Genomic DNA, 23,044 nt, shown 5'->3' on the forward strand with positions numbered 1-23,044 from the left:
TAGCTCTTACTGCATTGATCTCTATCTATCATGTGTCCCAGAATGTCCAACATAAGTTTGAAGCTTTGTTAATGATAAAAAGAGACTCAAATCATGGGCAGATGTCCCATCTTGGCACAAGTGACATCATGGGTATTACTCTCATACATTTTAATGTCAAAACAGTAACATAGGAAACGCTGAAACACCATTTTCTATACTTTATTTTCATGAAGCCACAAATTTAAGGTTGATAGCCAAGGACAAACAGCCTAGATACATATAAAAAATAAAAGACCTCCACAGTTTTGTTTAGTTGTATATCCCCTTTAAACAGTGCTTATCTCCATGATGGGCGTTAAACCACTGGTGGGAATTCCACATTCCAAGGGCTTGGGCCAGATTACCACTAGTGAAAACCCACATTTTATCCACCCTAGAGAGATTAAGTGTGCAGTTGGCTCCTATCTGCGATTTGATCAAATCTACATTCCGAGTCAGTCACACTGTCATTGTCATCCAATTGATACAGGTTTATATCATTCGTAATGTATATAAACAAAAGTGTTCAATTGAAAAAACCTCTAATTTGTCATGCCAACAATTTCCAATAAAAACCGTTGGGAACATAACAATCGACATGTTCATAATCAGCACAATTAATAAACAATTCATGGCAAATTAAATAAGATAACTGCTGTTGCAGAAGTCCGTAATAATGCACTGCAGGCCAAAAATTGGTATCTATCTCTCTCTCTCTCTCTGGAATTGATAAGACTCTAATGAGTTTGTGTAAAAACAATATCCAAGTCAATACCCCTATACAAAGAAGCACGTTGTTGCTAAGTACTGTATGAGTTTTTATTGATGTGATTCAGTGGCAAGACTCCGTGAAACACAACAGACATTACAAAGGCAATAAAATCGGCAACAGTAAACTCTGTAAACAAGCTCAACTTACCAAAACCAGTAGCTTTCTGACATGAATACAATACAACACTTAATGAATTCACGATAATATAACCACAAGTAAAACATGCACATATAAATACATGTGGAGTAATACACTCACTTTGTTTAACTTCATACATGTGCCGAAGTCTGCCAGCTTGAGGTGGCCAGACTTATCCAACAGCATGTTGTCTGGCTTCACATCTCTGGACACATAGAACCCATGAAAATCAATCTCCATCAGAAGAATAATGGCTAACATCCATAAACATTGTTAGCATAGTACATATTTACAAAACGGTACAGTGAGGCATCTGGCTAACATATAAGCAAGCAAAACCAGTTTCTTCAAATTCAGGAATGCACAGAACAGCCTTTAAAAAACACTTCCATAAGTATATTGTACCTCTTTGAGATTAAAGTCATATGGACCTCACTACAGCTCACATATAATAATAAGTCACAGCTGCTGATGCGTGGCTTTCAATTTCTTTAAATGCTCGGGATGCAAGATGGATTGATTTTGTTCCCTTTAAGAACCCAAGGAATTGCTGCAGTGACTGCACTGTCCGTCAGATAAATGTGATATGCAGGTGGGCAGGATGTCAGTAGCTGCCAGTGCTCAGCGCTTCGATAAGATAAAGGTCAAGCTGCCATCTGACAGTAAAGAGGTTAGCAAAAGCGTTGAAGCAATTCGTGGTATAACATTATCTTTAGGACTGGCTGCTTTCTAATGCCTCACTCTACACTGACCCTCTATCCCAGTTCCATCTTTATTCAAATCATGTATGAGAAATCACATGGGGTTTCTTCAGAACTAGGGTCTGTGTGTGGCTCATATCAGGCAGGAGTGCAACTTCAACCAGTAAAAACCAGCATGTGCAGGGGATACACAATGCAACTATGTTGCATAAGTTATGCATTTAGGAACCAAAAGATTCCTGTACAAGGAAATGCTATCCTTGAAAAAATGTAATTCAAAACAGGTTACATTTAAATTTGTTTAAGAAAAAGCTAAATGTCAAAAATCAACTTATCAACAATTCACTGTCAAGTTTAATATGACTTGCAGTGTAAGCGAAATGCATGACTCATGATGTTGCTATGTATGCCACTTCATAAACACGTTTTTTTCATGAAAGAGGCCTATATGTGCACCATGATTACTTGTACCACTGAAAGACACATTTTCTCCCACCACTGCTATTCATCAAAACCAGATTAAAGGGTAAAATGAACAACAGGGCAACCTTGCAGTATTTCCCCCCCAAAAAAACACAGCAATTTCCCGTGAAAATAACAGCCCTCACGATGTGAAATTCAAAACTGACCACTCGGGGCACGTCCCCATCAAAATAAGAGTTTTCGAGATTGAGGAAGAGGCAGCTTCATGACCATTGAGTCAAGTACGGATAAAATCCTGCATTAAGTCCTCTGCAGCTGCTTCACTGGGTGATGAGTTCCACTTCATGACACAAGTGGAGAGGAGGGGGGGGACGCTGGCAACACAACTGCCCACACTGCACCCAGCCCCTTTCTTACCGGTGGATGTAACCCATGGAGTGGATGGCATCGACGGCCAGCACCACCTCGGCTGTGTAGAAGCGAGCCCACTTTTCGGGGACATCGTAGTTGCTCATTAGGTTGACGAGGTCCCCACCCGGCATGTACTCCATCACCATGTACAGGTAGCGATCGTCTTGAAACGAGTAGAAGAGCTGCAGCGCACATGCGACAGTGATTATGTCATGAGTGTACAATTAAAGCAGCAAGCTCTCCTGAAATAAAAATAAAACCTGGCATGAAACAAAGATCTCTCCCGTTGATTTGAATGGCATTATTAAATGTCGCAATTCAATACATGCAAAAACCATAGGTTACTGACTGCTAGATACACGCTTAAACCAAGGTATCATGAATACAACAATCAATATTAATTCAGGAATCATTACACACATACAAAATCAATCATATCTTATATCATATTTTTTTGGCGATTCTGATTGTCCCATGATGATGCGCTTGGTCATAAAAAACGAGATTTATTCGCTCTCATTAACGAAGCTCCAAACTTATGTTTGGCAGTCCAGGAAACAGAATCTATTTAAGCATCTACAGTAATGATTGTTTTTTGGGTTACAGCTTCCTTTGAGAGAACTGTTTTTTCAGTCTCTGGGGGTATGAGCAAAGCTGATTGTGAATAATGAAATGAATGTTCCAGTTCAAAAGTGATAATCAGGACTGAACAAGGGAGGAGTGATTGTATTAACACTATAAAAGTCAGAGGCAGGTTATTTAGGTTGGTGTAACTCAGAGGTGATAAACGATTTGTCATGAAGATGCACTGATCACAATCACATTTAAACAATGGGTTCTAAGATTCAAAGAATAAAACATAATTATGATTTCAGATTTTAAGTTTAAATTGCCCATAAATCGAGGATGCTGAAATAATATTGACCATCAGCATTAACGTGGAAAAAGAAAATCATTAAAACATAGGGGGGATATGGCGAGGGCTCAAAAACAAAATGACTTACATTGAAACACATTGACCTCACATCTTATCGGTTATGTACATGTTCTAATTAAGCCAAACAAAAGCTGTTATTCATGTGAACAAGGGGCACAGCGCTCGGTGGACTCCCAAAAAGTACCGTTAAGACTGTACTCAAAGACATCGGCCTAAGAGCTCACTACTAATAGCAAGAAGGGGTGAATCAATATACCATGTACTTTGAGAAACACATGAAGGCCGATTGGCCACAATTTTAACTAATCAATTCCTCCAACAATCAATGCAGCATTACAAAAGGAAAAACTGCTGCTGCATGTAGTATGAATGTGATGGCAATCGTACGTGACTGGCCTTGAGCACACATATACAGCAAACACTGCTCGCAGATCGTGAAAAATATTTGGGTGCAATATCATTTCGCAGTTACAAAGGCTTTACAAACAAATTGTGCATGGACATTATTTTTATCAACCGCAGTAATAACACATTTTCAAAAGCAGCAGTGCACGTGAAAAACTATAAGAGCTACAAACTCGCAATGTACCTGCACAATCCAGGGACTGTTTGCAAAAGCCATAATGTCCCTCTCTTCCCAGAAGAAGGCTGAATCAGAGCGCTTGATCATCTCTAGTTTATTGAGCAGCTTCATGGCATACACACTCTTAGTCACCTTGTGACGCACCTGCAGAACACAAATAAAGGAAATAAGAAAAAATACTTATTTGCACATAAACTATTAGAATCTCTGAATATGCACTTTTTCTCGACTGCAGAGTAATGCATTTTTGTATAAATATTAAAAACATAGAACACAAACATAAATATTGTACTTTATTCATTAAAGTGCCCCGCAACACAAGTGCACTTCAAAAGACTGCGTTATAGTTAAATCTAGTTTCTTTGTAACCGTGATGATCAGAGGAGGCTGTGACTGACAAAGATATTTAGGTTGTATGCACAAAACAATTAATTTAAGTATCCATGAGAAAGATCTATTGGTGTAAAGCCCACCTGTCCCCCCAAAAATGGGTTAGGAGACAATGTTCTTTCTCATCAAACATGATATGTTTGCAGAAGAGGGATATTTGAGATGTTGGTCTTTATAACAGGAAAACGTTTAAATTTTGATTTAAAGCTTCCGTGACTGCAGGGGATTCATATTCTTGGTTCTTTCGGTAAAGTCACGTGACTTTACCAAAAGAACCAAGAATAGGAAAACGTTTATTAAACATCATCATTACAACAAAAAAAGTTTACTAAAATGTTCTCTCTAGTAGTTTAAACAGAATCTCCTTGTTGGCTATAGAGGGTATAAGGGCGTAGTTGGCACACCCAATGGAGCCATTTGTACTGTTTCCTTTTGGGGAAATAGCGTGGAAATTACACAATATAAACGCCATGTGTTTTCCCATATTAAAATACACCTCACTTAACAGTGGACTAACTCAACCTAATATAATAAGGATGTATATAACTTGTTCGACGTGAACCCAATAGCACCAACATAATCACAATATAAATATTACATCTCAATTGTCATTCTATATTGAATATTAATGTACCATCTCACCCAGTGCCATTTCAATGTAAGCTGCTCTTCATAGGATGTTTTGCTTTAATGGTGTCATCAATATTAAAAAATGGAAACGTTAACAGAAATATAAACATCTTGGGAATACAGATAACAGGTATTCAATACCCAATAAGAGGGCAGCAATCATTTCATCTCACCAAGCAATAAATAGCTCACCCTTCATCTAATAAACTGTCGACTTTGGCATAACACCTTAAATTGCAGATTAAATGTTTTGCCTTCCGGTGCAAGTTGAAGCTATATACATTTCATAAAACAATATTATTGGAAATTATGAATTAATTACACATTGTTTAGTCATGCATCATAATTTGAACATTTGATTTCAACTGATGAATCTTGACATCATCAATGTTAAGCCAAGGATGGCAGCAGAAATGTAACGTTTTACCCAAGTCATACAGTCTGCAAAAATGGGCAGGATAGGTCAAAGAAAGCACAAAATTAATGAAGTACAATTTGCAGGAAGCATGCTAGGCTTGACTCTGCATGTAAGCGATGAAGCCTGGACTTCTTACCAGCTGTACCTCCCCGAACGCGCCTCTCCCGATCACCTTCACAGAGTCGTAGTCATCGGCCCGCATTCGGAGGTCTCGCACTTTCCCCACTGCCTCCCCATCTGTATGGACAATGAGACGTTGGGATAAAGCAGCAAGGTCATTTTGTTTAGAATTCAATGTGGTGGTACATGCCTGTAATTTAGCATTTTGGAGAAAGGATTGATGGATCACGCAAGTTTGTGGAACTCCCAAAATACGCTGATATGCAAGGTGGCCAGGAAATAGCAGTTCTCCAAGTGAAGTTGTTTGTGAGCACATTTGTGCAGACCCTTGTTTTCCCTTCATATACACGTGGGTTTTCTCTGTATTACTCAGATTTCTTCCCATATATAAAATGCTATCTTGAATTGGCCAAGAATTTCAATGCAGGCCCCTTCTAAAAAGCCCCAAAACACAATGAGGGTTTTCTGTATGATTGACATTCTTACATTAGAGCATTTAAGACTAAGTCTATGAAATCTTTAACACATTTGAGCATTCCCACACTCATGCCACTAAGGTTTTGAGACATGAAATTGAAATATTCATGCTTATTTATAGGGTGGAAAAAGTTTAACCCTGATGTTCCACATCAATTAAATTGTGTGAATAAAAAACATGCTATTGAAAGGACAGGAGATGGCTCTTCAGTTGTGTATGGGGCCAATGCATTATGGATTCTTAGTTTTCCAAATGGCCAACAGCAAGTGTGCCAATGTCTATTACTTTAGAATCTCACGTGTAAGCTTACTGAGAGCAATAATAATATAATTTCTAGATATGCACCATTAATTTCCATTTGCCATTTCGTGCACTGTGAAGGCAAATACAATATAATATTAAAACATTACCAACGTGGCTAGTTGCTGCAGGAATCAGTGCAACGAGCTGGCAATGCTGAGACTCAAAATCAGAAACGAGGGAGCCTCTCATAATTAAAGCAGATTCAGAATTGTAGCCCATTGACAGTTTTAGCCTAGTTACCAACACAAAACAAATCTCATCAGATTACATTTGTTTTTTTTTCACTTAATTTGCAAACTTCTAGCCCTATGAATAAAAAAAATAGTGTTGACCAGCAATGCACAAAACTGCCATCTCTATATCAGGGTATTTTAAGGGATCTCAGAAGTAGATCTGTGAAATCACGCTCCATGGGCAGTCTTTTCACATAGGGAAGTGTATTGCTCTGCAAGACATACAAGTTGACATACCTTCATCTCATGACATGCCAACAGCACAATTGATAAGCCAAATACTTGTGCAAAGATAGCATTTTGCAGGCCTATTAAGTACATTCCCCAGGTGAGTCCCAGCCATGCCTAGAAGTGTTTGAATGGTTAGTTCTACCTAGATAATAAATGGCATGGGGATCAACCGTACACTGATAATGTTCATAAGTACCCTTCACCGGGTACATAAGATGTTTAAAGATACTGAAGGACAGGTACATTTTAAATAGTTGTTGATACAAATGTATTACATGTTTTTTCCTCTTCTTTAATTTGCCTACGAGAACTTATTCCCTCATGCCTCTTCCTATATCCAACGATAGCTTATTGTTCTCCATACTGTCACCTATTATAACACCAGTGCAGATAATCCACAGTGCTGCTTTTAACAGGGAGAAAGTTGAGAACTCTGTGGGTGCTACCCAGGGCTATAAGCATTTATTTTTACATAATTCCTAATCATTTTTGCATGACCTGGCAACACCCATAGCAATAAACTGAGATATTTACTTCCAAAGCCCAACCAGTAGAGAGGGGAGGACAATGCAGGAGTTGTTCCTTAAATTGCATACAGCACAACCCTCCCGATGCTGTGTATATTAACGCCAATAGGTTTAGTCTTTGGTGTCTCAAAGGCATTCAGAATACAGTATTGCAAGATGCTGTTTTATAATTGGATTCCATCTAGGCACATTGGGCAGCAACATAAGAGGTCACCAAGATTTTTGTTGAATTTCCATAATCTTGTGCAAAGTGGTCACTCCTGCCTGTCTGAAACATTACTAAAGAAATATCTGTAACCAGGAGGCCAATTACCCTAACATTTAGTGAGAAAATGAACAAAATGATCCAATTTGTGGAATTCTGGTTAATGTCTCAAGTAAAAGTGGAGCACTCTTTGCGAGTGAAAAAGCGAAGGATAGTAGTGAAGACAGCTGAATCTTCTGTTCTCTAGGCCCTGAAAAAATATTGGGCAAACCCAATGATGAAGCCAAATCACTTACCCTGAATAAACTCTATAAAAAATGTGGAGGCCATCATTGCTTTACGCTTTCCTACCCTTGTGTCTTACATGATTTTACTAAGAACAGTGCTTGATGTGACAAATTCTGTAAATCACAGGTTGCCATCAGCTCAAACAGGGGGTTGGCAATAGCGCCTTAACAACAATGGTAAATCTCATAGTGCTACCATCGAGACCAAAGACAAAACCAGGCTTGCCTCTTGGGCTAAATCCTCACTGTACCCTCAAAATTGGTGACAGGGATACCATTCCGATAAAATACATTTTATTAAACTAAATTTCCATTTAAGCCAGAATAACCCCAAATTCATGGTATCTATGGAATTATTCACCCAAATCCCTATCAGCTTTATCTGAGCGTGGTTGGGTGTTCCCCTCTAGCACCTCTAGGTGCCCCAGCAAAACCTATGCTACCAATGGCATATGTGCCAAGGGGCCTGCAAAAGCCCAATTTAAAGGCCCCTAGCAGAATGGCACAACACTAAAACAATTTCTATAACAGAAAAAAGTCAAGTGAACAGAACTTGTGAACTGTCGTGTGTAAATATTTCCAAAGGTGGCCTGTTCTTTCGCAGTAAGGCCAATCTCCTGACCACCCTCGTTTGAAAGTCCCAAAGTTCTACCCGAGGGACCTCCCAATTTAACCAAAGTTCTTCCACAGAAAATGATCCTTCTAAAAATCCAAGATACGTTTCTGTTTTGTAAGTCCGATCCAGCTTAATCATTCTCCATACCCAAAGTGTACACAACTCCCGAGGAAGAATGCCAAGAACGGTCATCCGATCTCTTTTTCCTTTTCCTGAGAGGAAAGCCACCCATGTGCCCATTGATGCCCGTGCACCTCTGCTCTTTAAGGGAGGATCCAGCAAGTGGCACGGCAACATGTTGTGTTGCAGCATCAAACGGGCAAAGGACACATGTCTACATCACTCAAGACAGTCCCACAAGAGGCAGGTTCTTATTTCAGAATTCCAAAAAAGAATATCTATAAGTAAATATTATTTGTGAAGGCAGGTGGGTAGTACAGAGAAAAAAATAACAACAGTGTACGGTCAAGTTCTGCCCCCCTTTACAGGTACTGAAGGGCATCCAGCTAGCCCGTAAAAGCACAACTTTATGAAACTGGGAGTCACCCAGGGAAGATACAAGTTGCCGCTGTGGATGCTGCCAGGATGTTACAAAAAATGGCACAACATTGTAAAAATATACAATAAAATACTAAAAACTATAACCCTTAATTCAATAAATATGTTTGTTCTGATACATTAAAAGTGCATTCATAGCAATATTACGCTGCTGGTAAATGCATGAGACACTTACATCGTTGCAAGAAACTCTCCACATTCTTATTCTTTCGGAGTGCAGGAAAGTCCAAATCAAGCACGAGCGCATAGAGTCCATCCTGGAGAATATACACATTTGATACATCAATCAGCAGCATGAATTTACAGCCCAGATAGGTTATGCTTATCAAGAGCTACATAAAGGCCTATATACGAAATTAAACTACAAGTCACATGCTTGAGAATGTTTGCACATTCAAAAAGGCATGTTTGTCCTCCAATTTCATTTTAAGTAGTTTTTTTTCAGACAATCATTCAATCAAAAATGCACAATGTGTTGAGATTAAAGGTCACAACGACATAGAATCTTGCTCTTACAATGTTCGTACAAATTATGTCTTCCAATGCCCATACACCTCATCCTTTGTACAATAACAATGAGGAAAATGTGGCTGTCTTTCATGCTTTACAATTTAAAAACATATACTATTGGTAAAAATGGTTATTTCTTTTCCATTATACTAATATTTCAACTCGTGCACAAAATCCAGTCATGTGTAAATTAGATATATGAATGGCACTGATGAAGTGCCTTGAATGAAAATGTCAAAATGACAAGTTGTAAAAAAAAACACTAACTCATTGTGACCCCAAAAAGGTTCATGTAACAGGCAGCAATGTACAGTTAAAGAAAAAAAAGAGGTCAGACCAGTTTTGGCATTATATGAAAACATGCCGCTAACCATACAACGGGGACAGAAATTTTGTTTTGGGCATATACCATGTGGCAACTGAAGCCATTTGTTTTCAACAAACAGAGCCCCACATAAACCTGTCATGACATCATTCCCTGCTACCACTATTGCAGTGGCCTGGGCCTGGTGTATTTATTTATAGCTATCGAATCATCACCGCCTGCCACCACACTCCCTCACTGCTAAGTGAAGGCCCAGCTGCTTCAGGAACAAACTTGCATTTCAACAACATCAAATGTTACCAAATACGTGGATATTTAAGCAAGCACTTTATTAATGAAAAACTGCTGACACGTATGTATTTACCACGAGTAATAAGACAAGCACTGCAAACACCCACTGTTTCGTCATATTTTTATACGAAAAAAATACTTTAAAATAAGAAACACAAGACACCAACATAATTTCTGAACAGATCTTTCAGCAAGTATATTACAATATATGTTTATACTTGTGTAAATGGCCTATTTTTGTGTATATTGTCTATTTACACAACACATAGCTTTCTAAGACAATCGGACCATTATTCAGGTTACTTTTTTGAGAATACACCAATTAGGTTTTGGATTTCAACACCCTGGAATATAGCGCATAGTGTTGTGCTGTTAACAGGACTCTGCCTTGTTTGATACTGGCAGCATGGTGAAAGCCCTTTTCACGTGAGATGGTGCAAAATGAAAGATAGAGTGACCACGCATAAATCCCTCTGGGTGGGGGTCATCCGTTCATTAACTGGCTTCGTGAGGAGGCATTTCCAGTCTGTGTGAAAAACACCGCGTGTTGGTCAGCTGAGAGAAATAGCAGCCATGCAGCACAGGGTGCTTGGTTACGTGGCCACTAAAACAAAACACAGAGAAAAAAAACATGACCGAAATGATCATTTAGAAAAGTGAACGGCAGCTGGGCACTGAAAAGGGACCATTGGTGGATAAACTCTACTGGAAATCATGGGCTTTAACCACGTTTTTATCACCGCACCTCCGATTAACACTATTGGCTACTTATGGTGCGAAATAAGTTCAACAACATAGACCATAACATACATCAGCGATAGTGACATTCCATGGAAGGTAAATTATTTGGTTGTCTGACTGTGGACATGATACATTTTAAGTGTTTAGCACAAGCCTTAAAAGCAAATTAGACCTTAAAGGTTGACTGCTGCCATGTGAGTAAAATCAATAAATCTCCACGTCATAGTCTTTGAGGGCCCAAATGAAATGGGGGTGGATAAGTGGTGCAGCAGGGGTTAGTGCACTAGGCGATAAACCCAGTAGCCCAAATTGTATCCTAATGACAGCTAACACCATAGTGAGTGATGTGTAATAATACTAGAATCCACTAACCTGCACATGCAGCATTATCAAGTATGGTCAAACATCCAGCAGTGAATGGGAAAATGGCTAAATCTGACTTAACATTACTACTGCTAAAAAAATATATGTTTAACAGCTTAGTCAGGTAATCATGCAAAACGTTAACTGTATAACTCTTCTGAAATATCATGAGAAAAATAATTCACACAACCATTTATATGTATAAAACACAGTTAAAGTAGTGCCGTATTCTTTGGTTCTTTGGTAAAGTCACATAGACAGAAAAATAATAATAAAAATAAAGTGAATAAAAGTGAAAATAATAAAAAACACTGATGCAGACCGTAGCCTGGTTCTTAACCTTGGTGAGTTTACTGGCAGTCTATAATGTAGACTGTAGCAATGGTTATTAAGCTGGGTGAGTGTACTGGCAGTCTATAATGTAGACTGTAGCAATGGTTATTAAGCTGGGTGAATGTACTGGCAGTCTATAATGTAGACTGCAGTCTGTTTTTTAAGCTGGTGAGCGTATTGGCAATCTATAATGTAGACTGTAGTCTGGTTTTTAAGCTGGTGAGCGTATTGGCAATCTATAATGTAGACTGTAGTCTGGTTTTTATGCTGGTGAGCGTATTGGCAATCTATAATGTAGACTGTAGTCTGGTTTTTATGCTGGTGAGTATTGGCAATCTATAATGTAGACTGTAGTCTGGTTTTTAAGCTGGTGAGCATACTGGCAATCTATAATGTAGACTGTAGCAATGGCTAGTGCCTTATGTCCAGGTATTTATTCACAAAAAAGCTAAATCAATCCACAATAAAGGTTGCTAGACTATCAATTCCATAAGACATTTCTGAATCAAAAACGGATAGAACATGGTTTTCAATTAAAAAACACATCCCATGTGAAGAAAATAAAAGTACATAACATGTTTACTTGGATAAACCAATTCCCAAGGCACCAAGCAGAAGAATTGGGAAAAAAGTCAAATTAACATAAATTAGACATGCAAGTTTTCTGACACCCACAGGGCGCTATTAGGCTGGTAAAGTTACATCAGAATCCCCAATGAGGTCATTAAAAAAAACAAATCCCATTGCTAACCATCCCTCAGCAAGCAATCACCATGCCACCGTTTGTACAATGACCTCAGCCAGCCAGGAAGTCAAAACAGGCCATGACCTTAGGGGAAACAAACAATACCCCAATAGCTGCCTTCTAAAGCCCTGCCATGATTCGGTGTGAGCTCTTTCATTATTTCAACTCTCATTCCAATATAGAGCATAGTTGAATTCCCTGCTATTTAGGTGAGATAAGACACAGCACGTCAACATGCAAGAAGATACTGGTAAACAAATATGAAGAGAATGTGGACTGCTGCTAAAACATAGCACAGATTTCAAAGATTTTTTTAAATAGCAAGGTAACACAACACAAGTTTCACAATGTACCAGATTTTTGCGCAACACTTTTAAACATGCAAAATCAGATTTGAAACACGGCAGAACGAATTCTTCTGCCGTAGCTGATCACTGTTACAACGCTGTGGGTGATCACGATATAATTTTCTCCGATACCAAGGTTCTTTGCAAACCCACGGGTTTTTATCAGAGATTTGTTCACGAGGCAATTCAGATCTACAAACACAGACACAATTTCAACCGAGAAGATGGTTTCAAATTAAGCAACCATTGGAAAGATGTTCTAAATCGAACCAAACATTAAACTAATTTTAATGGTACAGTATATTTTTCAAGTAGTGGTACCTCAAACTATCGCAGCTCTTAAAAATTCCCTTTTCACACCATCAATAGGTAAACTCCCCCTCCCCCCCTCGCCAACCGGCATCTTCACCCGCATGTACACCACCTCTACACCGTTCATCATGCTAAGTCGGCCAATCAAATGCTAATTTTTTATGCTAATTCCTTTGTCAAGGCACCTTGTTTCCTCGCACACAGCTTAAAGGTCGTGGTCTGAGCATGGCTGTGTTTCACTCCAGCGCTGTCCTCGAGACAGTCTGGTACCTTCACCTGATGAAGGCCGCTTGTGTTGTGGCCAAAACGTCGTGATTTTTGTTGTTTTATTTTTTACCTACGTGACTTTACCGAATAGAACCAAAGAGTAATAACGTTCCTATCGTACAACAGAGCTACAATGTTTTCCCAAAAATGGACACTGTTCTCCTGCATTCAACAGACTGTTTGGGTTCTGTCCAATTAGCAATTTTAAAAATGCAACATTAGTAGTGACCGATTAGAATGTCAATTAATTTCAGGATAGTGACCCCTCAACGAGGGAGTGCATCCTCTGACACCACCCACCAATGGACAAAATATACTTTATTTAAATCAATAATATGAACAGAAGAAAGTAACATTAATAACTGAGATGGCATGCCTGAATCATAGCTGGTTTATGATTAACATAGGGTACTCATTGTGGGTAGTTTTAAATGGAATGCTTGCAACACCTGCATGAATGCACTTTAAACAGAGGCAATGAAGTGCTGGATGCACTTCAACACGAATATAATTTAATATTTCCTGTTTGGACTGTTTAAGAGTTATGATAAATTGCCCTGGTGTGATGAATTTGTGAAATCTTTCATTGCTTGACATTTTTTCCACCAACATTACATTTTTTTTTTAAAGGTGTTGTCTAGTCATTCTTAAAAGTTAGACCAATAAACAGTGTTTCAAGCACAATATATTAAACCAAATTGTCAAATTTGCAATACAATGGTTTTGCAATGCCAAGTGTGTGGTACACAAATTCAGCATAAATATATGACACATGACCAAACTTTCATCACCCATGACCTATCCACTACCAGATGAAGACCTGCCTACACCAATGTCATCTTTCATGGTGTTGTAATGCACCTCGTTCCTGCACATTAAATAGCCATTACGCCATCTCCACTATGATCACCCTCTGAGGAGTGTTCTCTATTTTGGCTGCCATTCCTTCACCACATTAGTCCATTAGCCATTGTTCTTTCTAGCCATGTGTCCTGCACACGCCAAATTCCTTTCCTTAAGAGTCAATATGACGCATCTAATTTGCTTTTGCTCTCTGAAAATTGTATTCCTATCAGTCTTGATTTTAATTCTCAAAATGCATCTCTTCATGCTTCTTTGCTTAAAATGCATATGTTGCTCTACTTTCTTTGACAGTGTTTATGTTCCAATTGGATGACATAGCCCTGTAATATGCAAAATTGGGCTCAAGATAAATATCGGCAACAAAAAGTAATGTACAAGAAATGTTCTAAAGAAAAAAATATTGGTGAAAGGACAATACTGCCAACACAACAAGAGTACATAAACCACACTACAACATAGTCTACAAAAGTATATGCACGTTTATATACAGTGGCATTTATGACAGTGTTGAAGAGTAAAACGTGCACACTTATCTACAGTGTCCACTGTATCTGATAATCCAATTCCCAAATACTGTACTAAAGTACCATGAAAAATACTTTTATACTGTTGTTATTACTGCTAGAATGGAACTTTTTATTCCCAACAGGTAAATATTGTCTTCCTTTACATTCAGTTACTTAACAAACGGCACCATAATAATGCACGTGAGTAGAAAGTGTAGCTTTTAATTTCCATTTGGCAGGAATTTGACAAGTGCACCGTAAATGAAAGGTTTTTTTTGTAAATCAGCTTGTGTGCACCTAAAAAGTGTTTTTTTTTATCTAGAATTTGTACTGTTGATGTTGTCAACACCAACAAACTCAAAAACTGCACATGTTCATGCCAGACTGCTTGGCCTTGAGCACCTTTTCAAAATTACGAAATAAAAAATCATCAATACACCTGACATATCCAATAAAAAGTCAAATTTATAAAATGCCAAGAGACATCTGTCACAGGACAGCACAGGGTCCTGCCTAAAACTTATATTTGAGGGAGCAATGGATGAGGTTTGGGAGCTGCTCTACTCGACATCATTGCTATTTATAACAACTTCCTGTTAATGACGTCGGGTCCCGCACGTTGGCCTGAAAATACCGCACCATACACAGACATGATTGTGAACGGCTCCACAAAGAAAAATTCCAAAATAATGACACACGATTAGCTACCATTTTTTCCAGGTGTACATACATATACGTGTAATAGACAGCAGCTGTGCCACCAGAAGGTACGTCGTTTGCAGCCGGCTAACAATCACATGCTCATGATTATTTAAAACATATTTTTAGCTGCCCCGTGTACCGGTTTACTGCCATTTGATGGCTGCCAGAATAGCATAATTATACCTTGTGAAATACAGTAACGCAGCTGTTTAAAAAAAGCTTATTACAAATATGTTTTTAACAATACATTTTTACCACCCACAAGTTGCTTTTAAAAACTGGATTCATGCTGTAAATAAAATTACTTTATTTGGGACACGTTTCCACAAACACACAAATGACAAGGTGTGGATGAAATGTTTATGTCACCTTGCCATTGATCTCTGATATAGCCTAAACACTATTTTCTCTACAATTTGTTTTGAAATAAAATAGCACAATTTATTGGTTGTGAAAGGCAATTTTACGTACCATTTTGAATTTAAAAACTTTTCAACCCGCTTTCAGTTTAAAATTCGTATTTTTATACGTTTATCTTTACATCACATAATGGTCAGCAAATGCATTAATACCGGGCTCCTTAAGGTGCAGTAAAGTATGGGTGACTACGGTACGTTGAGTCAGTGTGCCCTCGAAGGACCAGGGACGTGCCAGAAATAACTGAGACACCCGACTGCCACAAAACAACTGTACCGCAGGCTGCTGCACATTTCACACGTCTGTACACTCAAAAAGCCCAGCTTACATAGCTGCACAAAATAAACAAAGCTACCAAAATCAACATTTCCACAAGCTTTTTTTAAATACACACGTACCTACCAACATACTGAAAGGCATCCATAATATATGAATACTGTACATAATTTATTAATACATTTACAAGCTGGATCATGTCTTGACACTCACACTAGGTTATAATGCGAGATAAAACACAGCAGAATAAGCTAACTGTATGTCACATTACCTACTTAATAAACAAAACTAAACTGCTCATCAATCTACAAGGTGCAATAAAATTCCCCCCCACACACGTACATTTACTACACAGTTTTTTTTTCCAGCAGCACTGTGCTACAGCCACCGGATTGCAAACGTAATACAATAATGTGCACAAGGGAGAGAGATAATTAGGCGGCATGGGCTTCAGGCGTGTGTGAGACCCTCTCACCAGCAGGCACTCCGCGTGTAGCTCGGAACGTCGATTCAGGATCAGCCCCTGCAGCACTCGACACCGCTCCTCCATCCTCTCTATCGACATGGCGGAGACGCCCGTCAAATGAAACCTCCGCCAATATGTCTCAACTTTCTCAGAGAGCAAGTCCTGCTATATTTACCTGAAAAGGCAAGCACGGCAAAGAAGAGTTTACGAATGTATGTTAAAAGTATAGAATACAAATACTCCCGCGACTTAGGTAAACATGGATTCTCTTTTAGAGAGGAGACTGAGAAAACACGGTTGTGTGAGCCACTGCTCTGAAGCCAAGAGAGGTTGTTCAGGACACCCTCTGCCACTGCACCTACTAACATACTATTTTAGAAACAGACGTAATGAATTAATTGTATAACAGTGACTGTGTCATCCAGTTCTTTCCCGTGTGTTCCAGGAATGCATTTTAGGGCACGGAGTATGAACTTGGATGTAAGATCATGAGACGGACCCTGTGGCTCAAGTAAAAAAAGAGCTGGTCTGATTGAACAGGAAATTCAGGGAAGTCCTTTGGTAATGATATACAGTTATATCACAAGAACAATACACGTCATGCATAACAAAATGTGTGTTTGCGGAAGCTGGTATGAGTCTGTTTAATGTAATGATTACACGTGCTAGTTTAAAGGCACAGTAGTAAAATTAGTGTTAGGATATATTATATAGGGTATCATTATACATATTAAACATTATGTATTATTATTCTGGAATGTGGCATTGCATAACCCCCAGGGGTGGCAACAGTGCAGTGAAGCCTTCATCAGTAAACAGAGAACAGCTGATAATGATGTGAATCATTAGGATCCTTATTTTTTCTAATACCACAACATTTTTAAAAGTTTCAGGATACTATACATTGACCAAATCACCCATAATGTCCCTGACCTTGTCATTGCTTGGACGGGTGACCACCGTACACAGACAAGTTGTCATAAGTCTGTGTGGATACATGTGGTAGCTGATGAGGGGAGTGTGGATAAATACACGTTGATACTTCACCAAACTGCATTGACCAGCGTGGTGAAGAATCGCAGTGGAATGACAAAAAGTGCTCTCCATGAGAAATAGAATGAACGAACTATCGCTTCATTAGTTATTGCAAATGTATCACTGTCGTGATTGATTTAATACTGTTATGAGTATCATGAATGGGTAAAATATAAGCCAGCGTTATAGCACAATTACAAAAGTATTAACATGACGCAATTTCAAACTAAGCGGACTTAAGATGAAACTTATTATCCAGTATGGTATGCAACATATTTAACCAGTGTTATATTAACTGACAAGTACTACGAATATTGTATACAAGTGTTCTATACTGTCATTCTTATGTAATAACATAGAGCATTTATAAGTACTTTAAAAATAGTGTGCTATTAATAGTCGTTAACCCATGTGCTACCCATGGACAGAAAAAAGTTTGCCAGGACCGTTATATATAAGCATTGGTGCTGTATAATTTAGCCATAATTGTAGGTAACCAAAATGTTATGCCAATAATATTAGTGGTACTGTATAAGATTGTGGTATAGTTAACGCTCTCACTCCACGCGAACAGTTAAGTTATTAACCTCTTCGTTAAAAACGAACTGCACTTAATTCTTTCCGTTTTACATGAAAACAAATGGCAACTATTATTAACTAGTTCTATACTGTATTATTAAATAACTGAATATGACGAGGCAAGTATGTTTGCGTGTTCGTTAACCAATTCACTACGTGTCACATCAGAGCATTACCGTTTAAGATTACCGATGCGTAATTATAAAATATAATTAACGAGCATTAAATAATAAAGCAAGCAAGCGTTAAATAATGTTCCTATTGTAATAAACAATGTTAACCCGTGCCTTGCACGCTGACGTCACATGACAGCAATATTGTACAGTGGTTATCTCATTATACATACCGCGCTGTATTTAACCGCGACTGCATTATTGAACGTCTTATACTTTTCAACACGTATTTTATTCATACGCTTGTGTTTGTATTACAACTATTATCAGTTAACAATTGTGTTGCCGCAACAGCTATTGGCGAAACGTTGTTTTCCCCCTCAGCTCATTTAAACAATGAAACATCGACACAGTGCTCGCACAACACGTACGTTATAACAGTTACTATTAACCTAAATAACCGTAACAGATAACAAATATTAATAACAAAACGCATGTTTGCTAAAGTTATCGCGGGGCCTCACGCACTTACCGAACAGACGCCGAGGGCGCGCAACAACGCCGGCAACTTTTCTCGTCGGTTTGTAAAAAAACAAACTCCCGCGAACTTTACCCCTTGCTGCTTCCGTGACAATATAACTTTGAGGGGCGGCTGGGTAGGTGGCAATTAAATGTTTTACAACGAAAAAGCGCCCGCGAAAAAGTTTCCTCACGAGAGGGGCGAGCGCTCGCCAGGGCCCAGCGCCATAGCAGCGCAACATGGCCGCGCGTTCCCGTCGTGCACCGCGCGGCGCCACCCCCAACCCCGGGGGTCTTGTGCAGCAGGCGTCTGCTGCACCACCTGCTGGGCTGTGTCGACATAGAGGAGGGTGTAACACGGTGCCTGCTGCACCACCTGCTGGGCTATGTTGACAATGAGGAGGGTGTAACACGGGGCCTGCTGCACAACCTGCTGGGCTGTGTAGACAATGAGGAGGGTGTAACACGGGGCCTGCTGCACAACCTGCTGGGCTGTGTAGACAATGAGGAGGGTGTAACACGGGGCCTGCTGCACCACCTGCTGGGCTGTGTAGACAATGAGGAGGGTGTAACACGGGCCTGCTGCACCACCTGCTGGGCTGTGTAGACAATGAGGAGGGTGTAACACGGGGCCTGCTGCACAACCTGCTGGGCTGTGTAGACAATGAGGGGGGTGTAACACGGGGCCTGCTGCACCACCTGCTGGGCTGTGTAGACAATGAGGAGGGTGTAACACGGGGCCTGCTGCACCACCTGCTGGGCTGTGTAGACAATGAGGAGGGTGTAACACGGGGCCTGCTGCACCACCTGCTGGGCTGTGTTGACAATGAGGAGGGTGTAACACGGGGCCTGCTGCACCACCTGCTGGGCTGTGTTGACAATGAGGAGGGTGTAACACGGGGCCTGCTGCACCACCTGCTGGGCTATGTAGACAATGAGGAGGGTGTAACACGGGGTCTGGTGCAGGACTGGGCACTGCACCGTTTCTGGTTTGTGTTAATATTGAAGACGGTGTAACATCGATTCTGGTGTAGGATGAGGGACTGCACCGCATTGCGTGTGTCGGTGTGTATGTATGTGTAGTGTCATAGCTCCGGCTGCTGGACACCAGCGGCAACTGGTGGACAGACAGCACACACACCGGTGAGGGCATGCACTGGGTGTCGGCAGAGGAAGGAACTGGGGTAAGGGTCACGGAGGACCCTTGATTCCCATGCTATGCGGGTCGTGAGGGAGTTAGGGGCCGTCCATAAATGACGTCACGCGATTTTGGACGATTTTTGACCCCCTCCCCTCGTCACACGGCGTCACAAAAAGTCAGACCCCCCCTCAAATATGACGTCACAAAGCTCTGCCCCCCCCCCCAAACCATATTTCCATTTTGAAAATAAAACATGCATCAAATCGCTTTAAACTATTGTCATTCTAGTGCGTATTTAATGTGGCGCTGCACTCTGATGTTGTAGGAGTGTTGTTATAACAATTAGTGTTGTTATAACAATTCTATATTTATTTAAAGTTGCGCATTTTGATGTGACGTCACATTTCTCAAACCCCCCCTCCTCGTCACACATCGTCACAAAAATCTGACCCCCCCCCTAGGTGCGTGATGTCATTTATGGACGGCCCCTTAACCATACTTCACCAGCAACCACATTGGAAGTCAGGGCGGAGTTGATGACGGCAGAGAGCATAGAAAGTACCGTACAACAATGTATTTCGCTGCACCGTTGTCCTTATGGCAACAGCCTACCTGTGTCATGGATGGTGGTCTCAGCGTCAAATAAGTACCTGGTGCGATGTCTAAATATTTCCACTGGGAAGACAAAGGCGGCCGGGCGTGGTGCTGGCCAACCACCCCGTCGTGTGCCTCGCGGGCCTTCATAGGTTCGACTCGCTAACAGCACTTGCCCCAAAAGCCTGTGAAGGCTACATAGAGGATCTTTGTATTTGGTCACCCAACGAAGTGTGTTGTGCATTGCGAATTTTCTCACGCTCATCGTCAGCGTCTCTCGGTCACCCTAAAGTAGACGGCTTTATTTTGTCACACCAATTCCGCGGTCACATACCAGACGCCCCCCTCCTGCCCACACAAACCAATAGAAATGAGGTAACGACCCGTTGTTGTCACGACCTCTACCGGATCTGTCTCCCCATGTGTGCTCTCAGTGCAAAGGGCATCAACGTTAAACGCGTCGAGTTTAAATCACCCCCACACCCCCCCCCCCCCATGAACTCGGGTTATGGGCCATGGCCAGACCAGAAATTGGTACTGTACCACCCAAAGTGCCAATTCATCCATAGTAGTTTCGATCTATTTACACGGCTAATATGAGTTAATTACTTGATTAACCCACTCATTTCAAATGGTTATCTCACAATTCACTTCTTACCCAAACCTACCCCTCATATCATTGGTGTTACAGCGCCTTGAGTTTGTGTGAACGGTCCTGCAATACAAGCTGTAATACTTATTAATTATTATTATTGGCCACTTAAAGCATTTGTAACCGCTAAAGCTTATGCCACACCAGGTGGTACCGACAGACAAGTGAATAATTATCTAACTGACCTTATGGGCTATGAGCAATGTATCGTCCCGTCTTACACTCGGACTACGGTGCATGTGTAGTGTACTAATTCACAGGCACTAGTAGGAGGCACTCTTTCATTCTGCCCTTCAAAGCCTTAGGGGATAACCACACACCGGGTTGGGGCAGCCAACATGCTGCCAGACCCACAGCTTGAAGAGGGTGACGATCACTACGCCGATGACACAACAAGTTCCACTCAAGCTCGCAGCAGCCCGATTATGAGTCGGAGCTCGCCTTATACCCTGCCCAGCATGGCCAGGCTCCGCCCACGGCCCCCCGCACCCTTCTGAATCCCCCAGATAGCTCCGTGCCTTGCCCACAGGTGCAACTGGTAGACGGGCTTTTACCCCTAATTCTATTGTCTACCAATCTCCCAGCAGCACGCGCTCCAGTGACTCATTTCACGTCAATACACATGTATCGTACGGTACTTTTACAACTCTACCCATTTAAGCGGTTGTGTTGCCGATATTTAAACCCAATTTTAAAGGTGACCCCTTGTACTAGATGAGACGGTATCGCCAAAACTATTCACACTGACCTTGGAAAATATTTTCCGAAAATTGGAATTTGAGGACCAAAGGAATAGAAATTAATGAAGAAAGCAATTTAATTATCGCAGATTTTGCGGATGACATGGCCGTTCGTTATTATAACATCCAGTGTAAAATTAACTTAGTTCCATTTCCATTTATTTATTTGGTATAGCCCTGTGAGCCATTCGGCTCTTGAATCGGGTGCAACCGCAACAAACAAAAACACGAACAAGGAAACATCTTAAAGTGACTATGTGACTGTGTAAACAGAAAATCCAGGGAAAAAAAAATCAAAATATTCCTGAAATAGCACCGTACACCAACGCTGTGTGCAAAAATCCCAGTGGAATGCAAGTCAAACAACAACAACCACAAGACAACTAAGATTAAGGCCATCAGTCTAACTCCGTACTACAATAAACAAAAACATGGCCAAACCAAATAACGTTTTCGAAATCACCAAAATAAAGCCAAAAAATGCAATGTAACAGTGATCATAGGGACTGTGACCGAATTTTTAACAATAAACTACATAAATAACATGTAACACCAAACCCTAGAGCCATAGCTGGCTGCATGAGTCACTCCACAACAACAGGAGCATCAGTCGGAGTATCACATTTTTCAATGCACCTTTAAGATCAGCACACTAAATCAAAATACAGTTAATACTTTGCAGCGGTCATCCGGAGCGAAACATTTTATTTTATTTTAGGCCACTGAATAGCAGTGGCAGCTAGGGGTGTACAACTCCTCTAGAGCAGTTTTGAGTGAAGATCTCATAGGTAGTGATTCAAGTTGCAGTTTATTGGCAATAGCATTCCAGACCCTGGGGGCATCAATAGTAAAGGCCCTTCCTCCGATTTTTGTACGGCAATAGAGAATGTGAAGCTGGTAAATGAGCGAAGACCTGAGGTCAAATTTGTTCTTTGAATCAGAGAGGAGATCCAGCAGGTAGTCTGCGGATTTTTTTGTAAGTACATCGTGAATAAATAAGATCTGGTGCACAAGCCGTCGAACATTAAGAGATGTTAAGTTTGACCCAATGTAGAGATCACAGTGGTGAGTCCTATATGGGCAGTTCAATGCAAATCTTAAGGCCGAGTGATAGATGGAATCAAGCTTCTTCAGTACATTACTTGGGGCTGATTTATACACGATATCACAGTAATCAAGTAGAGGCAGTATGGTAGCTTTTATCAATTCCAAACGGAACATAGG

General features: G+C 40.4%; 1 protein-coding gene across 6 annotated transcripts in view; it reads right to left on the reverse strand.

Annotated features, from left to right (window-relative positions):
• The window catches only part of LOC116941692 (rho-associated protein kinase 2-like), a 65,092-nt gene extending 46,130 nt beyond the window's left edge, over positions 1-18,962 (reverse strand). For 5 of the 6 annotated variants that reach the window (XM_032953018.2, XM_032953022.2, XM_032953017.2 and 2 more), the window contains exons 1-7: positions 18,707-18,962; positions 16,457-16,622; positions 9,158-9,239; positions 5,561-5,661; positions 3,993-4,130; positions 2,473-2,648; positions 1,052-1,136 (exon numbers count right to left, since the gene is read on the reverse strand). In XM_032953018.2, the coding sequence (XP_032808909.2) occupies positions 1,052-1,136; positions 2,473-2,648; positions 3,993-4,130; positions 5,561-5,661; positions 9,158-9,239; positions 16,457-16,546 (672 nt within the window). In that variant the 5' untranslated portion in view covers positions 16,547-16,622; positions 18,707-18,962. The remainder of the gene's footprint in view (positions 1-1,051; positions 1,137-2,472; positions 2,649-3,992; positions 4,131-5,560; positions 5,662-9,157; positions 9,240-16,456; positions 16,623-18,706) is intronic. The other variant, XM_032953023.2, reaches the window with a different exon arrangement.
• Positions 18,963-23,044: the final 4,082 nt, after the last annotated feature.

This window comes from Petromyzon marinus, chromosome 12 (assembly GCF_048934315.1).
Source record: "Petromyzon marinus isolate PM22_M1 ecotype Great Lakes invasive population chromosome 12, UKy_Petmar_22M1.pri1.0, whole genome shotgun sequence".
Taxonomy (NCBI): domain Eukaryota; kingdom Metazoa; phylum Chordata; class Hyperoartia; order Petromyzontiformes; family Petromyzontidae; genus Petromyzon; species Petromyzon marinus.